The following is a 19,960-nucleotide window of genomic DNA, read 5'->3' as shown; positions in this document are numbered from 1 at the left end:
CAACTGGAAACAATGTCCTCCCCCGGTGGCAGATGGTCAGTGCCACGGGTCACGGAGATGTTGTTTTTTTCCCACCTAACTGTTTCGGCCACTTAAACAGGAATGACTAAATTTCTTGGCTGGACATCAGGAAGTGAATTTGGGAATTCCGTCTGCTTTGATGAGGCTCTGGGGGATACGAGAGACTGGAAATCATGGGAAATCAAGGTCAAAGGAGGAGCAAAAAAAAAATCACAAACTGCAATGACCCTCTCTGAGAAACAAAAGCAACACATAGATGGAGAAGTACTATATTCTTATCTGAATTAGGACAAATATCCAATATTGAACTGTCAGCATGAGATAATCGTCTCCACCTTATGCATGTTAGTGCAGAGAAATGACGACGTGCCTCTAAAACAATCCATCATTTACACTTGATAGGTTTTCAGTAAATTATCTCTACATTATTATCCCAATATATCAGTCACTTAAATTTTTGTTAGACAAATGCCTGTCATCTGAGGATCCAAAAGATTTTTTATTTTTGTAATTTCATAAAGATACATTTCGTTTATTGCAGAAATATATCAGAAATGTCCTGCAGCATTTAAAGATATGCCCCATCTCACAAATACAGTATTGTTATTATGCGCTTAAGTTATCGACTTAATTTTCAACTCAATTTATTTGTACAATATATATTAGTATGCTTTCTTTTATACTGACTCCAAATGTCACGTTACAGTAGCAATGATCATCAAAGGTAGCCAACTTTATTTTCAATCACTTTAGGAATCAATTGTTGCCAAAGCGTGATGTGCTAGATTTGCAGCTTTAACCCTTAATGGGTAATCGATTTAATGATAATTTCCGAGCTTCGTTGTACAAACACTACTACTGCTAGGCTACTACTACAAATAGCGAGAGACATTTCGCATATTGAAATTTGTACTACGCGTATTTGCTTTGTTCAAAAGGGCACCGGACTTGCGCCCCATCTCAGTGTCTATAAAGTCAAGAATTTACCAAATTAAAAATACTGGCTAACTAGTCTACGTCAGTCATCGAATCTACCAAGGAGTAAAATATTTTACGTCGACCAGTAAAACGGAGTCCCTCTTCCACACAGGTTTCTAAAGTGCCAAGGTGTCCTTGATGAGTCTCCTCATGGTAGTGCTCACTGACGTGCCGAGTGAGTCTGTGATCTGATAGGTGATCTTGTAGAGGTACGGTTGGACATCTTTGAGACTGGTGTCGAACACGTTGTCCACCTCGGACTGCGTGGGCATCTTGGGCAGGTACTCGTGGCGGTTGATCACCTCCACAATGTTAATGACTTTCTCGCCCAACTTCTCGCCAACTTTCTCACGGCAGATCTGCCTCTCCTGCTCGTTGGCCAAGTTGACGACGTTTACTTTGATGCTCCAGACCTCCCAGGGGATGCACTCGTCTGAGAAAGGCCAGCGGGACTTCTTTTTCTGGTAGAACTCCAAAGAAATCTGGCCCATTCCGTCGCTCCCAGAGTTCCCCAAAGCTTCCTGCAAATCATAAATATCAATTAATGCTCATAGGCTAAATAAACCAAGCGTTTATGAGAAATGTCTACAGAACGTAATCGACGTTGACAGACGAGCCATCGGAAAGAAGCCAACTTGAATGCAGACCAGCACCAACTGGACTACAGCCGTTAGTGGTTTCAATTTAGTCTCAAACGGATTGCTGAGAAGTGTCGCATTTAGTTACCCTAACGTGAAATCGTAGATCGTATTGCTACTCTGTAGCAAGACGACCAAATTAGTTACTAGGTAGTAATGTTAGATTGAAACATGTTAGACGCAAGTTACCTTGAACTCCCCGACTGCTTTTCTAATAGCTCTGTCCAGCTCCTCGGAAGACACGCGAACAAATGTGAAATCGATGAAGTCGCAGTCAATATCCTGCGTCCCAACAGTGCCTATGGAATATGTGCCCTCTTTTTTGTAGTGAAATTTACCGGTGCTGCGATGCAGCAGAATCGTATGCAGAAGTGCCAACATGGCCTCGTCAACCTGCCTCCCCTCCACGGACACCTCCAACACTTCCGAACGGCAGTTCATATTGTGATTTAATTCCTCGCAGTCGCAGGAGGAAGTTTGAGAAACAGCTAACTACAACTAGCCACAGTGGGGTCGGGGAAACCACTATATTATTCTTAAAAATGCCCACTCGAAGGATGTCAAAATAAATGGCAAGCTAGCTAGCTACACTTGTAGTGACTTACTAGCTAGCTAGCCTATGTGTGTGGCTATATAACAGACTATCTATATTTCACAAATGCTAGATACTTTAGCTTGATAGGATCTCTTAATCTGCGTCGATATAAATAAGCAGTTCGATATGTGCTACATTTATTTCGCAAACTGACGTGTTATAGTCTGTGCGTAGAGATAATAGCTACAACGACAGTCAAAATGTCGTTTATGAAGGGCGGGGCTCAAAATGTGTAAACACAAGAAAAAAAAAATACGGAAAGCACCAAGGACCGTACTCTGACTGTAAGGTTTAGTCATTGCTTACTGAGATCTAAAATATAGCTATTTAATTTATGCTGGTTGCTCCACTTTGATTGCTGTTCTTACCCCGACCCTTAGTATAGTTGACTACCTAAATAAACTCACTGCTGAAACCAAGCAAACAATAATATCCAAGCAATAAGTAGACTAAAATCATCTGTGAATGGGTCTTTGGGGCCGTTCCTGTAACTCTGGCGTGGTCACACAACAAATGTGCCGTTGCTTCTTTAAGAAGTCAATATGCATTCTGGGAATGGATGTGTCGTTGCCGCTTTAAGAAAATGCTATGCATTCTGGGAATCGTAGTCTGTGCTAGTTACACATTGCCACATAGATCACATTTGAAGACTTCACACGGTGGCTGTGTGACCGGGGAGAGCGAAGTCGGACTGCGACGGGAGTTTTCATTCACAAGATTCGCCAGTGATGTCCAGAGGTCCTCCCAGGAATTTTTATTTGAATTTTAAAACCACTACGTATAGCTCGATTATGCAAACCAGATCATGTTGACGAGTTTGTAGTTGCCTGTGTCGGTAGCTAGTTAATCAGCCGACACTACCCAAGGAAGTCTACCCGGGCTTAGTTAGGTAGCAAGCTAGCTAGCGGACACCAGCTAACGACGAGTTAACGACGGAGGTCGCAAATCTTGACAATGCAGCGTTGGATCCGCTGTTGTAGGCTACTAGTTAAAATGCTGCAGGCCCGCACGGTGGTAATTATGTAGCCATTTGGCTAATTTAGCCAGGTAAATAAACTAGCTTGATTGAACGTTGGCCGTTTTTCAGACAGGTTTACAAATATTTAGACAACTTGGCTGACAAATATACCCCCTCGCTGACGAGCTGTTTTCCTCATTCAGTTTTGCATTCCTATAGCTGGCGCTTCGCAAGCGTCATCTCAACTTATTAGCTAATGTAGCTAAACCATTTGTGTTGTGTTCAGGTTCATACGTAAGACTATTTAGGTTGCTCGTCTTGAATGAGCAAGAACTGGAGTTATCGACAAGTTAAGCTCCATCAAGCTAGCATTGATTGTTAAACAACTACATTCGTGCTAGCCATCTCATTCAAACAAGCCGAGTTTAACTACCGTTGGGTAATGCTAGTTATGCAGTTGGCACTTTTTAATCTTATTTTGTTTGGGCTAGATTTGAGTGCATTTTAGCTATTATTAACTATAGGGAACAAAAGACCAAAGTTGAATTTCACCGGCGAGCGAACCAATGTTTTATACTTTAAAAAGGGTGCTGGTTAGTCAGCTAAAGTAAAGATGTCTTTCATAGAAAGTTTCCTGGCATATTTTAATTTAAGCAGTTTACAGTGGCTATGTATGGTCACATTGTTCATCGCTTCTGTTGTCACGGTGCTTGTGTATTTTGTGCAATATTTTTTCGGCGATTTGCGAGCTGGTACCGTTAGTAAACATGAAATCCGAAATTGGGACGAAGCGGACGCCCTGCTGAATTGGGCGCTGTCACTGAAAAGCTGGAGGTGTCAGTGGAAAAAATCCTGGATTCGAGCCCTGAACGAAGAAGCGAAGAAGCCCACGGTAAGGATTTGGACCTAGCTAAATGCTTAATTTAAATTGGGATGCGGTAACATCATTTATGTGTGGAATTCATTTAACTGGTCTGGTAAACTCTAGGCGGACGAATTATTTATTTAATTATTTGTTTATTTGTTTGTTGCCAAAAAAAAAACAAAAAAAAACAGTGACTACCCTGCAGCTGTTAGCTAACTTAACTGTAAACGTTTTTAGGTGACTTTTATTAAGAAATTGCTGTCATGTTCTGATGATCTAGCTGGTTTACAAACAGTTTTCCTTATATAGCTACAAGCTAACGTTAAAGTTGTAGCCAGTTTTGGTCTACGCTTTTTTCCTGCCTAGGTGCGGGTAAATGTGAATCTTTTAACTACCGACACCTTTAACCGCTTAATTTTTTAAGGAAATGGGAAGAAGTCGTAATGCAATGAACTGGGAATGGCTAACGTTAGCTAGTCGGCTATCTAACTTAACTCGTGACAGCGCGCTGCTGGCGAGACTTCCTTGAAGCTCATGAAGTTGGTAATAAATTAGCCAATATTGTCATATTTGTGCTGCTGTTACATGTTAGCGCTTAAGAGGCAGAGTTTTGGCATCATAGCTATTGCACTGTTGCAAGGTTTTTTCAATATCCAATGTTTTCAGGGGGTGTATCACAGAGGAATTCTAATTTTTTAAATTGCGTATTCTTTAGGAAGTTTAAGACGTTATGACAGTTAGCTGTGGTATGTGTTTAGTAGCAGTTTATGTGAACTTGATTTTGATTTATGGCTTAGTCTAGAATTTTAACTGGAGGAATCTTAAGAGGCCGAGTATCTATCTAAGATCTCCGCAGTGCATTTAAACCTGCTAAAATAATCAGTGCTTCCTACCCTACGCTTAACTCAAAGCAAGATGTCATCGTGCTTTGATTATACAGAGAGGTGTGCAGATAACGTTTGAAGAGGATGATGTTCAGGCTTCCGATCTGGCGGTCAGCCACGTGTCAAGCTTTAGAAAATCCACCGAGTTGAAGGTAAGTTAATCGTTCTAGCGTTGTGTTCAGGGGGACTTGTGTAGGGATACTACTGATGATGGGTTGTGAGTGGATGTCATTGCTGGATTTTGTCTTCTTGGCTGTTACGTGCTTACGTTGCGTCAGGACTGTCTTATTGACTCAGCACTGCTCCTGTCTGATCAGTTTTTAGTGTTCATAACATTGGGAGTCAAGTAAAGGCTTGTTGAACACGATGTTGCTTTTTAACATGCATATTTTGGTGCATACCATTTTGATTTACACCGTGGAACTGTTCGTCTCCGATACACCCATTTTACTAAGTAGAGAAATTAATTAATTAATTAAATGCAAATGACTGGGCTATTCTGGTTTAATGCAGTCTCATCTTTTTTCAGTAGAGCTCTGGCACATATCTTGAGTCACGCGATGTCCATGAACTTTACCGACGTCTAAGCACCTTGTAACAACAAACTGCGTCGGTTTTGCGTTTATGGGTTTTCCAGTAGCGCAACGTTCTCAGTCTTACTGCGTGTTTAAGTTTAATGGGATTTTCCCCGCAGGCAGATTTGGATGACGACAAAAACCCAATGGCTGGGTAGCACCGATCCCTTTCAGTTGGGCAATTTGATATGTGGATACAGCAGGCTATCAGAAGTCCCATATAAGGATTTGTTTTTTTTTTTTTAAAAACTGGCGTGTCCGTTTACAAGCTGGATGCCTGTATTGTCCTGAGTGGCTTGTACAATGGGAGATTTGTGCTGTGTCCCCTTGAATGATTAATAAGAGCTTATTGCCTTCTCACTGCAAGGAGATTACATGGCTTCCCCTTGGACTCAGCACACCTCAGCACAAGCCAGAGAAGGGATGATGCCCCCCCCCCCCTTTTACACCCCCTCTGCGCTTCACGGTTTTGCTTTCAAGCTGATTGTTTACACGCACAGGCACGCATGCGCACACACGCACAGACACGTGCACACAGGCGCATGCTTGCAAGCACACACGCACAGGCACAGACCCAAACCCACACGCACACACACAAAGATGCACTCACGTACACACACAAGAAGATGCACACGCACGCACACACACACACACACACACAAAGCGTTGGCGGGTGTGTGGACCCGTCTCCCTGTGGGCTGCAGGAGAAGGGTGAAGTTAAGCAGATCCGTGTCCTTCATCATGGTACGCTCAGTGAATCTCAGAACCAGGCCCTGCACTTGCTCACAAATCACCTAGAGCAAAAGCACAGGTCTGGGATCAGTTCGGCCTGTGGTCTGGTAATGTGTAAAGCTAGGTTGGGGGGGGGGACAGCGGAGGGCTGATCCCAGATCAGCTGAGAGAAAGAGGCTGACGCGGGCGGGGGCGCCTCTCTCCGCAGAATGTGCGCTGCCGGGTGGTGGGAGAGAAACTGCAGGCCTCCTTCACGGCGGCTCGCACGGAAGCCTCGTCGGCCGGCCCCCAGAGGTACAACGTCAAGATCTCTCCGCTTCAGCTGCAGGTACTGCCTCCCCTCCCACCCCCCCATCCCCCCTCCGTTCAGCCGCCTGGGGCTCTCTTTCAACCCCCCCCCCCTTTCCCCGAAATGTGTCTGACCGGATGATGCTACTGCCCGCTAGCAATCACGATGTGAAATGGCCTCCTTCTGCCAGTGCGCTGAGAGCGGTGCGCACAGCCGAGCGCTCTGCGGCTAATCTGCAGCTAGCAGAGCTTTGTAGAGTTTTCTAGAACGCGGTGGGCCTGCACAGCTGTTTGTATACCATTCTGGAGTCTTAGTGTACCATTGTCCTAGCGCCACTGGCTGTCTAGCAGCTAGCTCTCTCTCTCCCTCCCTCCCTCCCTCTCTCTCGCTCGCTCTGTCTCTCTCTCTCACACGGACTCACATACACACACACACACACACACACATAATGTTGTCTTTTGTGCTAGAGATGTTGTGGCTCACTGGTCTGAGAACCAGTATCCCTCGCACAAGCTGGCTGCTTGGGCAAAACAATGCTGCATCTGCAGTGTATTTGGGGGTGGGGGGGGGTGTGCTAGGGGCGGAGCTACAGAGACGGGGCACTTCTGTCCTTTGTTTTTATTGGTGGGAGGCGTGATTTACTGGACGTGACGCGCTTGGCGACAGGTTTGATGCTTCCGCGCGAGCGGGGTTAAATGGCGAGGCCTCGGGGGGCGGGGTCGTTGTCCCGGGGGTCGCGTTTAAATCGCCGTCAGCCGCGCGGCGGCGAGAAGGGCGGCCCCTCGCTCTGCGGGGACACCCCGCAATCCCCCCCTCCCAGAGACCGCGGAAGGCACGATTGCATCACTGACTTCCCGTCCCAAAATCTGTGTTTTTTTGGCTCCGCGACAGGACAGGACAGTGCTGCACTTAGGCCCCGCCCTCTCTCTGCCTGATTGGCTGATTCATCTACTCACCCCCCCCCCCCCTTCCCCCCCGCCATTGGTCAAGGTTAATTAATTTCCTCCATCTCGGCTCCTGTGATCGTATCAGGAACCGCAGGGCGACCGTTTCGTTTCATTTTCATCCTTCAGCGCAAAGGAATTTGGTGCAGAGCGATTGCAGGATATTTCTGCCGGAGCTGGGTGTATAGTTCACTTCCTGAAAAAAAGCCCTTGAAGCTAACTTCAAAGGAGGTCAATACATCTATCCATTTCTTCCCCCCCCCCCCCCCCCCCCCGAGTATCTTTAGTGCTATTTTTTTTTTAATTGATATTTTTGAATTCTTGACATCGATGGCGTTTTGTTGTGCAACCCATAACAGGCTCTAACCCTTCCTGAACTGAACTGAAAAACGCTTGGAGTGCTTCTGCAGGAATCCTTTCAGACAAGATTAAACTCGTCTGCGCAGAGCGGTCTGTACGAGGGGCGACCCGCTCGGCGATATGTGCTGATGCGCACAGGCCGCTGGCGCGTGCGATTTCAGAACGGTCTCCGCGCGGTTGCCCCGGGTTACGGCCGACGCGCTGATTCGCTCTTCATTTGCGTGCGGAACATGCGGGTTGGCGGTTTGGAGCCGGAGTGGTATTGTTTTTGGCGTTTCAGCGTGTTTGGGAGGAGATGGGTGGGTGGGGGGGGGGGGGGGTCAGAACACTTTCTCTCGACCCGACAGGCTCCTGTTTTGGGTTAGCCCCAGTCATCGCTTCCTTATTTATACACGCTAGCCTCCTGAGGAGGATCCCCATGCCTTAGCTGTCGGATTAGCCGATTGAATTAAGGTTATTTATTTTTAAACCAATAAGGTGCTTGTTGCCTCTCGCTAATTAAGATTGGCTGGGAGAGAGAGAAAGGGAAAGGGAGACCGAGATTAGACAGACGTCATGTTTTGTACAGTGCCTCAGCTCTTTTGGTTTTGTTTTCAGGATAGGGGTTTTTTGTTTGGTTTTACCCTAACCTCCCGCCCCCCCCCGCCAGTCTCCCCTTTAGCTTTAGCTACATACCATCTGGAAAACCCCAGGACTGTGGAAATATTTAGTCTGTTTTTTTTTTTTTCGCTCGTGTGACTAACGCCAGAAAAGTCCCCGTGCTTTAGCCCTTTGTACAATGCGTGCGTGTGTGTGTGTTATTTGTGTGTGTGTGTGTGTGCACCGGTCCGCTGGTCTGCCTGCTTTTGTTGTTCCGCTGCTATGCAGCCCAGCTAGCGGCTTCTTCAGCGCAGGCCTTTGTTTTTCCCCGTTGGGCAGCGGCTAAATACCGTAGCTTCTGCAGGGCTACAGCCCTGGCAGCTTTGCGCGTGGGATAGGTCAACACTTTATTTATTTATCTTTATTTATTTTCCATATTTCTGTGAAATAAAACTGATTTTTGTCCCAGTTTGTTCCACGTACCCGCTGCTCTGTAGTGCAGCACCATATGTAGCGTTTCCCTACATTTACGGTAATTTTGAAGTGGTGTTTTTTTTTGTAATGGTCAGTCTGCTTGAAGTGCTCCTGCGTGCTGCGTTGTGCTGGTGCGATAAGAGCGGAGCTGGGGCTGACTCCGGTCCCTGGCGAGCCTGTTGTTTGCTCACCTTTACGTTTCAAAAGGAGCCGGGTGACTCAGGGATACGGTGGCTATGGCTCGTCTGGGAATGTGTGTGCACTGCAGGCCTGTTATCAGCGTGGGACTGACGCAGTGTGTGTGTGTGTGTGTGCGTGCGTGCGTGTGTGTGTGTGTGTATATGTGTGTATGCATGTGCGTGTGTGTGTGTCTGCGTTTCCCTTCACCCTGCAGCTGGACCTGCAGATGCGGGAGGTGTCGGAGGAGGTGCAGGTGGCGTGGACGCTGTCCAACCTGGAGGTGTGGGATCTGCAGCTGACGCCCAGCCACACGCAGGTGTGTCCTGAAGCCGATACACACACACACACACACGCACACGCACTCTCACCCACACACACACTCACACACACACACACACTCACACACACACTCTCACTCACACACACACACACACACACACACACTCTCACCCACACACACACACGCACTCTGACCTACACACACACACACGCACACACTCACAGAAGTGTCACCCAGTAGTGTGATCAGCGCTTTTTAAATTGACACTTTGTCTTTTGTATGAAATTTAGGGCAGATGTGTGTATTTGGGTCACCTCTGTTGAGACAGACATGGACTGATGGGTGTGTGGATGTGCGCGTGTGTGTGTTTGTGTGCGTGTGTGTTAGCCTATAGCACTGCTGCTAACTGCAGTGGCTCCCGTCCAGCTGAGTGCTGAGCTCGTTTATCTAGAGTCCAGCTCAGGGGGAGGACTGCAGAGAGCTGTGTGTGCAGCCAGCCCGAAGAGAGCGCTGTGTGTGTGTGTGTGTGTGTGTGCCTGTGTGCATGTGTGCATGCATATGTGTGTGTTTGTGTGTATGTTGACGTCTCTGTGCACACGCGTGTGTTACTGTGTCTTTGTGCTTCAGAGCGGTGTAGCAGTGTGTCTGCGTGTGTGCACGCGTGTGTATGCGCGTGCATGCGTGTGTGTTACTGTCATTGTGCTTCAGAGCGGTGTAGCAGTGTGTGTGTGTGTGCGCGTGCATGCGTGTGTGTGTGCGCGCACGTGTGCATGTGTGTGTGTGCATGCCTCACACGCGTGTGTTTGTGCTCCAGAGCGGTGTCGTGGACCCCAGCGTGTCTGAGATCAGGGACAGACTGCGGCAGGTCCTGTGTGGAGCTCGCCCCTCAGTACTGCTGAGCAGCCGGCCTGCCCAGCCTGCAGAGCTGAAGGTGAGAATCAACACTGCACAGTGTTACTGTCTCAACCAATCAACACTCTCCAGTGTTACTGTCTCAACCAATCAACACTCCCAAGTGCTACAGCCTCCACCAAATCAGCACTGCCCAGTGTTACTGTCTCAACCAATCAACAATCAACCTGTGTGTAGGACAAAGTGCTTTACAGAGGTACAAACAAAGTGTTAACACACAACAGGACTTATAAAATTTATATGGGTTATAATAAAGCAATAAAACAGGAGAAGTACAGCAAAACAAGAGATAAAAGCAGAAGAAGAGATAAAACGAAGCTTTGTAAAAGGCCTCATTGATAACAGTATGTTTTAAGCTGTGATTTATAAACTGGAACTGAGAGGGAATTATTGCAGTTCATCGGTGAATATGTAGCGTGGATAAAAGGTTTCACTCCGTAACGTGGCACGACATAATCGCGCTCAAACAGGCGAGCTCAAGGACAGGAAGTTGGTCAGGGCTGCTGGGCCGGGCACAGGGCTCGAGCGTTACGTGTTAGAAAGGTAAAAACAAACGACCAAGCGCTTCAAATGCGGCATAAATCACACACCTTAGCTGCCAACCGCCTACCTTTTAATCAAAGCGATACTCCCGAGCCAATCGGGCGTCGGGAAGTGCCAGGGCAGAAGGTAGAGTCAAGGGCACGCCCAAGCTGGATGATGGTAGCCGTGGCTCGGTGAAGGCGGTGTTTGTTCTGCGGAAGGCTGCGAGCGCGGGTGAATGCTTCCCAGCATGCACTGTGCTATTGTTCTTCGTGTTTTTTTTTGTTTTTTTTTTGAGCCGCAGTGCCCACTCTGCAACGAACAACAAGGACCGAGCTGCCCAAGAGAAGCTGCTCAAACACAGTGCCGTCGCTTAAATGGGGAGACGATGGGATTGAGTTCGTTTCTGGCAGGCAGAGTGAAACCTGATAATAAGCCAAAACAGGGAGGTCGTTTTGGGGTCAGCTAGCGTAGCCTGACGTAACTTGGATAAGTGTCCCAAGAAATTGAAAACACTGAACGCTGAAGCACTGAATACTAACCAAAAGGTTGAAGTTGCAACTTTTTTTTTTTTTGGTCTGAAATACCATTAGTTTTGTCTGGTTTTTTCTTAAGATAAGTCCCCTTGGTTTCTGTAACTCTGAGGTACTTCATTGGAATTGTTATACTGCTATCATGACCTGGTTCTGTACACAATAAAAACAGTTGATCCAGAAAAGAATAAACTAAGGAGGTTGGTCTCACAAACCTGCTTGCCCGGTTTCCCCCCTGACCTGCCGAGGGTTTGGGAAGGTGTTGTTTTGTGTGCTCGCTGAGGTGTCCGTCTCTCCCCCCCCCACCCCCCACCCCCCAGGACGCGCGGGCCAAGGCGTCTCAGGTGGCGTCCCCACCCAAGCCCCCCCGGGCACACGACTGGAAGCTGCTGGTGAAGAACATCAGGGTGACGGGCGGGCAGGAGGACGGTGCTGCAGGTCAGTGCTGCAGTCACCTCACTCACCAGCGTCAAACCTGAACATTACCTTACCTGAACATTACTTTGCCTGAACATTACTGTACCTGTTAATGTTCCATATTCAGTAGTGTTCAGGAGGTTCCATATTCAGTAGTGTTCAGGAGGTTCCATGTTCAGTAGTGTTCAGGAGGTTCCATGTTCAGTAATGTTCAGGAGGTTCCGTGTTCAGTAGTGTTCAGGAGGTTCCGTGTTCAGTAGTGTTCAGGATGTTCCATGTTCTGGAGATCCCGTGTTTAGGGTGTTCCACGTTCATTCGTGTTCAGGATGTCCTGTGTTCTGTAGTGTTCAGGATGTTCTGTGTTCAGTAGTGTTCAGGATGTTCTGTGTTCTTAGGCCCCTTCAGTGATGGGGATCAGTAGATTCAGGCAAATGTATTCCTTACCGCAGAGGAGCACGTTTCTGCGGCAGTCTTAACGCTGTTTGGTGCGACACATAGCTAAATATTTCCAAGCTGTGCAAGTGAGCCCTAATCAGCGACACGTTTAATTCCTCATAATCACTGCTGTGTGCGCCTTTTCATCTTTGCTGGACCACAAAGACGGCGCTCTTTCTAATCAGCCCGGTGTTTAATTTGAGTCGATTCCAGCAGCGCACTTCTTTAATTTGGGCCGAGCTGAAAGGGCGGTCCCAGTTCCCCGTCGGCGGGAAACAGGAAGCCGCTGACGGGTGAACGCGCGAGCCGCGGGCTGATAAATCCGGCCGGAGCCTGGTTTGTGTCTGGGCCTCCGGCGAGCTGGCAGGACCGCCGTTACCCTTTTTTTTGTTTTGAGAGCGGTCGAATAAATCGCCGTCAGCGCGTAGGGCGTAGCTCAGCCACTCAGGTTCCAGCTGAGGTGTCTTCTTCTTTTGTTTTAGTTTTTTTTTTTTAAGTGACTTTTTCCACATTAAAGCGAAGTGCACTTTAACTCCGAAACGAGCTTATTGATGAAATTCGCCGCGAGGACTCCGGCCAAATTGGCCCGTCCCGCCGAGCTTTTTCGGAGATGGTCTGACTCATGCTGATGCAAGTTCATTAAGGATTGAGGTCACCCCCCCCCCAGGTCCCCCATCCTCTTCTCATTACCGGTGCGGTTATTAGCGACTGTGGTTGTCTCGTTTGTCCTGTCCTACCCCCGTCCCCCCACCCCCTCGCCCCCCCGCCCCCGGTGCTGACACGGTCTCTGTCCTTTCAGGCAGCACAAACCCATACTGCGTCCTCCAGCTGGACGACCCGCCCCAGAAGGTCTCCACGTCCGTGTGCAGGAGCACCTCCAGCCCCTCCTGGGACCAGCCCTATATCTTGTGAGTGTCGAGCCGCGGTCACGCGGTCTGGGTTTTTTATATACGATCGTGTGACCCCTTTCATACTCTAGAACAGCACTTTAACAGGATCAGCCACTCAGCAGCCCCATTCGTTACTTCATTTCCCCAGTTATATCGGTTCAGGAGAGGCCGCTTTTGCGACAGCAGCCAGGCCGAGACTTTCGTCGGGCACAAAGGGTTTGCCGCGTTGAGTAACGGGCGTCTCTGTGTGTGGTGCTGCTGCAGTCTCCTCGCGCGTGAGGATGGATGGGCTCGCCCACAAGCGTACTCAAACACCGCTTATCTCTCTCTCTCTCTCTCCCTCTCTCCCCCCAGCGAGCTGAGCGGGCGATCAAAAGAGCTCATCATTCAGGTCCTGGACGAGGGGCAGCCGCAGGAGAGTGAGTCGAACCGCGCCTTCCAAATTTTCCCAACGACTGTCACAGTCACAACTCAAGCCAGTAAAACATCTTCCAATCCCATTCTGAAATGCCTTTGTCAGTCCCTTTCTGAAAAGGAGTGTAGTGTTTCATTTATTTTAGTCAGGTATTTAGGATAAAACTCTAACGCCTCTCTCTGCTCTGGCAGGTGCCCTGATTGGCCAGGTTTCCGTGCCCTTTGACCTCGTTAAGAAGCAGCCCAAAGGACAGCAGACGTTTGCACTTTTGAATAAGGACCAAGAGGCCGGGACACTCTCCACTGAGGTAAATTTCATGTTTCATAAACGTTTTGGCTAGTAGCATGTTTTTGTGAAAATTCTCAGGGATCTGAGTGTTTTCAAATTGTACCCCCACCTAAATATTTAAATTCCACATTCACATTTGACCCAGGTGATTAGATTTCTGGCAGTCACTTTGTGCCATGGTATAGTTGTTATCTGTCTATTAGTAACTTTTCTTTTTGTTACTATACAAATTGTTAGTTAGGTTAGCATTACACTGTGTGATTGTAAATGGGCCTCTTGGTGATGTGGCATGTTTGTATACCTGAGAGTAACACTGATGTTCTCCACTACTGTTCATCGCTCTGGATAAGAGTGTCTGCCAAGTGACTGTAATGTTATCTCTATTGTGCCCATTGGGGCTTTCCAAAAAGTGACATCCTATCCTGCTACCTCCCACCCCCAGTTCAAGTATCTGGAGCCCAGCGAGGTGCGGTCCTGGCAGACCCCCACCCCCGCCCTCACCAAAAAGGTGGAGATGGACCGCACGGTCATGCCCTGCGGCACCGTGGTCACCACCATCACCGCGGTCAAGAGCAAGCCGGGCCGGACCCTGCCCGCCGCGCTCAACGGAGGTACGGGCCAAAAAGGCCACCCCCCCCCCCACACCACCCCGCCACCAGCGCCCGGGACGGTTCCATTTCAGTTCCGTCGCTTCCGAGCAGCTGACAGAGGGCCCACACACTCAGGAAGTGAATCGTTTGGTAAAAGTGTTTTTATTTACAAAATAAAGCTAGAAGGAACATGGTCCCTCACAGATGCTGGAGAAGGTAGAGCACCAAAAGGTTTATGCTTCGTTTTATATCTAAAAACATTCCTGAATGAAATAATTTAAGCAAATTAAAACGACCTTTCTTAGACTGCAGGCTGTGTGTAATGGTCACTTTAGTGATTGAGATGTTGGTTTTTTTTATTGGATTTATTGGAACTGTTCAATACATTTTCGGAAGTGTTCTTAACCCGGACATTGAACTGGGAACCTGCATGAGTGTGGTGGCTAGCCTTGCTGTATTCGGTCTGCTTAGGAAATGAATCGAAATCATTGACGATTGAAACATTTCCCATAACGTTCGATGAGGATTTTTTAACGAGCAAGCTGAATACAAGTGTTCTTTTCTGAATTGAATTTTTCCACTTGACATGGAATTGACCCCAGATTTGCCCCGTACTTCTGTAACTCACCCCTGCGGAGGCTGAAGAAATGATCTCATCTGGCTCCTCTTGGATTGCAGGCCGCTGGCTGTGGGAAGCTTTGCCCGAGTCGGTTCCCATTTCCCCCCGACTCATCAAATTACCCTCCTATACGACACAAGATGTCCTTTAGACTCCGGACGGAAGTATTTTTGGCTGCGTGCTCCTGGAGGAGGCGGCCAGTTGGCTACAGGCCTCTGCCTCATTTGCTGATTGGCTAACTGGCTTGCCGACGGCGTGCTAACGTTTCACCGCTCGGTGAAGGAGAGGGCGAAAGGGCCGCTGATGTATTTTCAGGCTAGGTTCATAAATGAGTGATTAATTATTAATGAAGTCTTCATCTTCTAATGTGTCTGGCCTAATGCGGTGGGTGCTTGTTTTGTTGTGAGAGGGAAACTCTGAGAGGCATTGGGAGACGTTGACGAGCCTTGACATTTTTTCCTCATTGTGTCACTGTGGATGAGAGAGCTGCCGTAGAGACCTTTTCCTGGAAGCCCATGATGATAGGTGGAGTGATTCCGGCCGGTGCGTGTGATTGGTCACCCCTCTGACCCGCCCCTTTTCCCTGACCCTGCTGCGTTCCAGAGTCCCCCTTGAAGGCTCCGCCCAAATCCAAGCTGTCTGGGAGACGAGTGTCCGAGCAGCACTCTGTGTCTGGAGCCACAGTCAGCAAGGCCCTGTCCTCCTCAGACACAGGTGTGTGTGTGTGTGTGTGTGTGTGTGCGTGTGTGTGAGTGTGCGTGTGTGTGTGGGTCTGTCTGTATCTGTCCATCTGTCTGTCCCCTCTGACTGTCTGGTTCATTTTGCGGTTAATCTTGCTCTGTTCTTCCCTGGTATGAGGAGAATGCAATTCTGTCCATTAAATCCTGTATGAAATGGAAAGATTGAACATTTCCTTTGGCTGATTGACTGATTAGATGCATGAACTTACTAACCCTAAGAATGAAACCAGACTTGTGGAACTGGATCGGATGATCAGATTTCTCAAGGGAATGACCTTTTCTGTGAGGTCACCTTTCATGACCAGATGAAATGAGGGCCGTGATGTAATAGTGTGATGTCATGCGTAACGGTGGCGTTCCTCCCCGCCGGCAGAGCTCCTGATCCTGAACGGGACGGACCCCGTGGCCGAGGCCGCCATCCGCCAGCTCCACGAGTCGGCCAAGCAGAAGCTCAAGTCCCCCGTGAGGAAGAGCACCATCATCATCTCGGGCGTGGCTAAGGTACGCTACGCATACGGAGAACAGGGGCTGCTACCAACACCACACAACAACACATGTATCAGTTCAACGCGAGCTTCCAGGACTCAACTTTTATCATTATTGTAATGTTCTCTTTTTTTAAAACTTTTATTTTGAAGGGACTCTTTGCTTGTAACAGAAAAATATGCGCAGGTTTTTGTTTTCCAAACTGCAAATCTTAAATAGTGCACAGATCTTTGGGAAGGTTCCATTTCAATTCAAGTCAGTGCAGTAGAATAATTGAAATTCGATAAATGAATGCGGGGGAGCAGGATGTGATGGATGTCCAATGAAGATTTTTTTTCCTCCAGTGAATAGATAAACTTAATTTAGTCTATTCTAATTTCAATTTCCTAAACTGGCCGACTTGGAATGGAATTGGCCACCGGCCCTGATGTGGGGTGAACCACTTAACCCTTTGTCGTTTTTTTGGAATGTTTTCTCAGAATTCTAAGTCAGTGTTCTAGAACTCCGTTGCTTTCAGTTACCAGTAGTGATTGTGACATCAGCATTAGAATGTTCAGCTATGAACATTCTAATTACATAATTGTGACCTCACACCTTAAATCCCCGCCCCCTTCCAGACTCCTCTGTCTCAGGACGATGAGATGGCTCTGATGGCTGGATACGCGGCCGCCATGGACGCCTCCATGACCGAGGGCCCCAGCTCCGCCTCCTCGGGGGCCACAGGGGGCGCCCCCACCGAGGCCCCGAGCCTGGCGGGCCCCCGGGAGGGCCCCGACGGGGCGGGGACCGAGGAGAACTGGGACGGCCAATCGGATCACGACCCCGACGCCGACAAGAAGTCCGCGCTGTCCCTGTGCATTTCGGAGTCGGGTTCCAAAAAGAGTAAAGGTGAGCTACTCTCTCAGGGCTGTGTGTCACTCAGATAGCCAGGTGAGTCAGTAGGCTGAAGTTAATGTAGATATACTGATTGAGTGATGCCTTCACATCGGGCTGCGCTGTATGGCCAAAGGTTTTGCTCTTGTGGTAAGTTTATACAGATTATTCAGTGGTGTATTTATGATCCCGAAAGATTGCATGTTTCCTTATTGCTATCTGTTTCATGACCTTGTAGAACAGTGGTGTCCAATCGTGGTGCCATGGAGGGCTGACTGTATGTAGCTTTTCATTCCAACCAACCAATCACTACACTGGCTGATCTCACTAATTAACACACCTTCAGCCAGAGAGGGAGGGCACTAATCAGTGACATCAGCAGGTGCGGTGATTGATTGAATGGAACCCTGCACTCCTGGTCCGTGATTGGTCACCGCTGCCATAGAACTTAGGGCGAGAGGCGAAAAGCTTCAGAGCCGGGCAGGTAACCCGACCCCCCCCCCCCCCTTGTTATGAGCAAACAAACGGTGCGCAAACATCCCTCACCCGGACGACTCCAAACTCTCTGTGTGTGGAAGAACTGGATTGACCGGAGTTCCAGAACAAAGAGCAGCACGGAACAGCGGATGAGCAGACGATCCCGGACCTCTTCTGTGCGAAGCGCTGTGTGAACCGCTAGCCTTTAGCCTGTGGCCTGTTTCCTCTCATTTCTGAATGTACTGGGGGAGGGAGAGGGGGGAGGGCGGGACGGGACGGGACGGGGGGGGGGGGGGTGTCTGTTCGTTTTTCATTGTCTCTCTCTTGCCATTTTCCTCCTTGTTCATGTCTTCTCATTCTTTCTTTCTTTCCCCCTCATTGCCTTTCCCTTTCACTCTCTTTTTTGCCATCTTAAGAGGAAGCCTGTGCTAAGCAGACAGTATTACCGGCCCAGTAAGTTACCCTCTTGAGTAGCTTCAGTGTTTCAGTAGCGAGCAATGCCTTCTTGCAGGGTTGCGCTTAGCCACACGACATTTAACATCATTTATCCTCATTTTATCATCATTGCGGTCTCAAGCAGCGGCTCCAGCCTAGATTATGTCCAAAATTGCATTTTTCTCTTTTATTTGAACTTGTAAAAAGGAGCAGGGCGATCCGTTTGCGCGGCTTAATGTTTTATTATTGGCCAGTGGCGCTTACAAACCGAAGCCGTCTTGGCACGCAGATCTTTCAGTTCTTTTATGGCTCGTTTATAAAAAGCGAACTTTGTCCTCTATTGTTCGTCTGAATACATGTGTCATGTCTGTCCAGTACGATCCCGATTGAATTTTGCAAGCGAACATCAAGGAAGCGAAATAGCGTTGCTGCGCGGCAAAGTTAAAAGATCCGCACGCAGGTGCCGAAAGTGGTAAAGCCCCGGTGTTGAGCTGGCAGCCCTCCGTTCCGTCTTGCCGGGGTTTTCCGTCTGAAAGGACGCCCGTTCGTCTCGGCCCCTTCACTCCTTTCCTTGTTTTGCCCTCATTCGTGTAATTACTATGAGCTGCCCTCACACAATAATGTTGTACTGCTTTTCCTGGTTAAATGGGGTCACTGTGACATTTGATATCAGCAGAGCTATGCCAGGAGCAGGAAGGTGGAGGAAATTTGTTTACAGTCGATTTGTGATGGGAATAGTCGAGGAAGTGTAGCATAAAGGGTAAGGAACTGGTCTCGTAACTTCAAGGTCACGGGTTCGATTCCCCCGGGTAGGACACTGCCATTGTACCCATGAGCAAGGTACTTAACCTGCATTGCTTCAGTGTATATCCAGCTGTATAAGTGGATGCAGTGTAAATGCTGTGTAAAAGTTGTGTAAGTTGCTCGTCTGCTAAATGCCTAACATGTAATGTAATGCGTATCATGTAATGTAATGTAATGTTGATGTGAGAGAGTCGTTCTGAGAGTTCGAACGGCTGTGCGTGTTAGAGGTGTAGCCATTCCTTCAGTGCATTAGCATGCAGTGTGGAGCACCTGCGTGTTTGAGCTTGACTTTCCCCCCCCCATCCCCCTCCCTGCACCCCCCCCCCCCCCTTTTTGCGTGCCCCCACAGGCAGCTTCCTGCGCAAGAGCGCCAAGCTCTTCTTCCGCCGCCGGCACCAGCAGAAGGACCCGGGCATGAGCCAGTCGCACAACGACCTGGTGTACCTGGAGCAGCCGACGGGCGTGGAGAAGGAGCGCCGCACCGCCACCTTCAGCCGCATCATCAACAGGAAGCTGCACCCCAAGAGCAAGAGCAAAGCCAACGGCTCAGCGGGCGACCCGCACGCCTGACCCCGCCCCTGCCCTGAGCTGAGAGCGGGGGGGGGTGAGGGGGGGGTGGCCAGCCTCTGCCCAGGCTCCGCCCCTGCCCTGAGGAGGGGGAGTGGCTTCTACACTGACCCTGCCTCTGCCCTGAGGAAGGGGCGTGGCCTCTGATCTGACCCTGTCCCTGCCCTGTGGAAGGGGTGTGGCCTCTGTACTGACCCCGCCCCTGCCTGGAGTTAGGGGTGTGGCCTGTGCACTGACCCCACCCCTGCCCTGAGGAAGGGGTGTGGCCTGTACACTGACTCAAACCTTGCCCTGAGGAAGGGGTGTGGCCTCTGCACTGACCTCGCCCCCCTCTGGTGGTTACGAGAGAGAGGGAGAGGACCCTTTAAGTACTCGATGGAGAATGGGTGTGGACACCACCTTTTCCGGAAGAGGACGCGCCGCGGGGGCCATGACGATATAACCGGCTTAACTAATGGCAACGGACATTTCCAACCGTTTGTTTATTTTTAGTTAATGAGAATTGTGGCCTTCTAACCTATTATAAGGAATGCGGTGGCCATGTTAGGTTTTTTTCCCCCCTGAATATAACCAGCTTTTTGTGACTTGGGGGGGTTGCGGGTTGC

The 19,960-nt window shown here is 48.9% G+C and overlaps 2 protein-coding genes across 3 annotated transcripts; one reads left to right on the top strand and one right to left on the bottom strand.

The window, feature by feature from the left end:
* Positions 1-499: 499 nt before the first annotated feature.
* On the bottom strand, positions 500-2,458 carry atg101 (autophagy related 101). The gene is made up of 2 exons (XM_035432246.1): positions 1,827-2,458; positions 500-1,520 (listed from the first exon to the last, which is right to left on the bottom strand). The coding sequence occupies exons 1-2, from the start codon at positions 2,076-2,078 to the stop codon at positions 1,116-1,118; spliced, it is 657 nt and encodes a 218-aa protein (XP_035288137.1). The 5' UTR covers positions 2,079-2,458; the 3' UTR covers positions 500-1,115.
* Positions 2,459-2,642: 184 nt separating this feature from the next.
* LOC118235171 (C2 domain-containing protein 2) lies at positions 2,643-19,757 on the top strand. 2 transcript variants are annotated; one of them, XM_035432244.1, is made up of 15 exons: positions 2,643-4,082; positions 4,996-5,091; positions 6,455-6,574; positions 9,287-9,388; positions 10,167-10,283; positions 11,640-11,757; positions 12,971-13,079; positions 13,416-13,480; positions 13,668-13,783; positions 14,207-14,375; positions 15,577-15,687; positions 16,087-16,214; positions 16,817-17,087; positions 17,966-18,002; positions 19,138-19,757. In XM_035432244.1, the coding sequence occupies exons 1-15, from the start codon at positions 3,804-3,806 to the stop codon at positions 19,373-19,375; spliced, it is 2,076 nt and encodes a 691-aa protein (XP_035288135.1). In that variant the 5' UTR covers positions 2,643-3,803; the 3' UTR covers positions 19,376-19,757. The 2 variants fall into 2 exon arrangements, with proteins under 2 accessions (XP_035288135.1, XP_035288136.1); XM_035432245.1 differs by lacking the exon at positions 17,966-18,002 and having other exon boundaries at positions 2,665-4,082.
* Positions 19,758-19,960: the final 203 nt, after the last annotated feature.

Source organism: Anguilla anguilla, chromosome 9 (genome assembly GCF_013347855.1).
Source record: "Anguilla anguilla isolate fAngAng1 chromosome 9, fAngAng1.pri, whole genome shotgun sequence".
In the NCBI taxonomy this organism is placed as follows: Eukaryota; Metazoa; Chordata; class Actinopteri; order Anguilliformes; family Anguillidae; genus Anguilla; species Anguilla anguilla.
Note: the sequence above shows the minus strand (reverse complement) of the source record. Positions and strands in the feature narration are given on the sequence as shown.

Bases quoted from the DNA above. Each gene is read 5' to 3' on its own strand.
- atg101 (XM_035432246.1), bottom strand. From the start codon at position 2,078: ATGAACTGCCGTTCGGAAGTGTTGGAGGTGTCCGTGGAGGGGAGGCAG. The intron at 1,521-1,826 runs GTAACTTGCGTC...TATGATTTGCAG, and splicing joins AAGCAGTCGGGGAGTTCAAG to GAAGCTTTGGGGAACTCTGG.
- LOC118235171 (XM_035432244.1), top strand. From the start codon at position 3,804: ATGTCTTTCATAGAAAGTTTCCTGGCATATTTTAATTTAAGCAGTTTA. The intron at 10,284-11,639 runs GTGAGAATCAAC...CCCACCCCCCAG, and splicing joins CCCAGCCTGCAGAGCTGAAG to GACGCGCGGGCCAAGGCGTC. The intron at 14,376-15,576 runs GTACGGGCCAAA...GCTGCGTTCCAG, and splicing joins GCCCGCCGCGCTCAACGGAG to AGTCCCCCTTGAAGGCTCCG.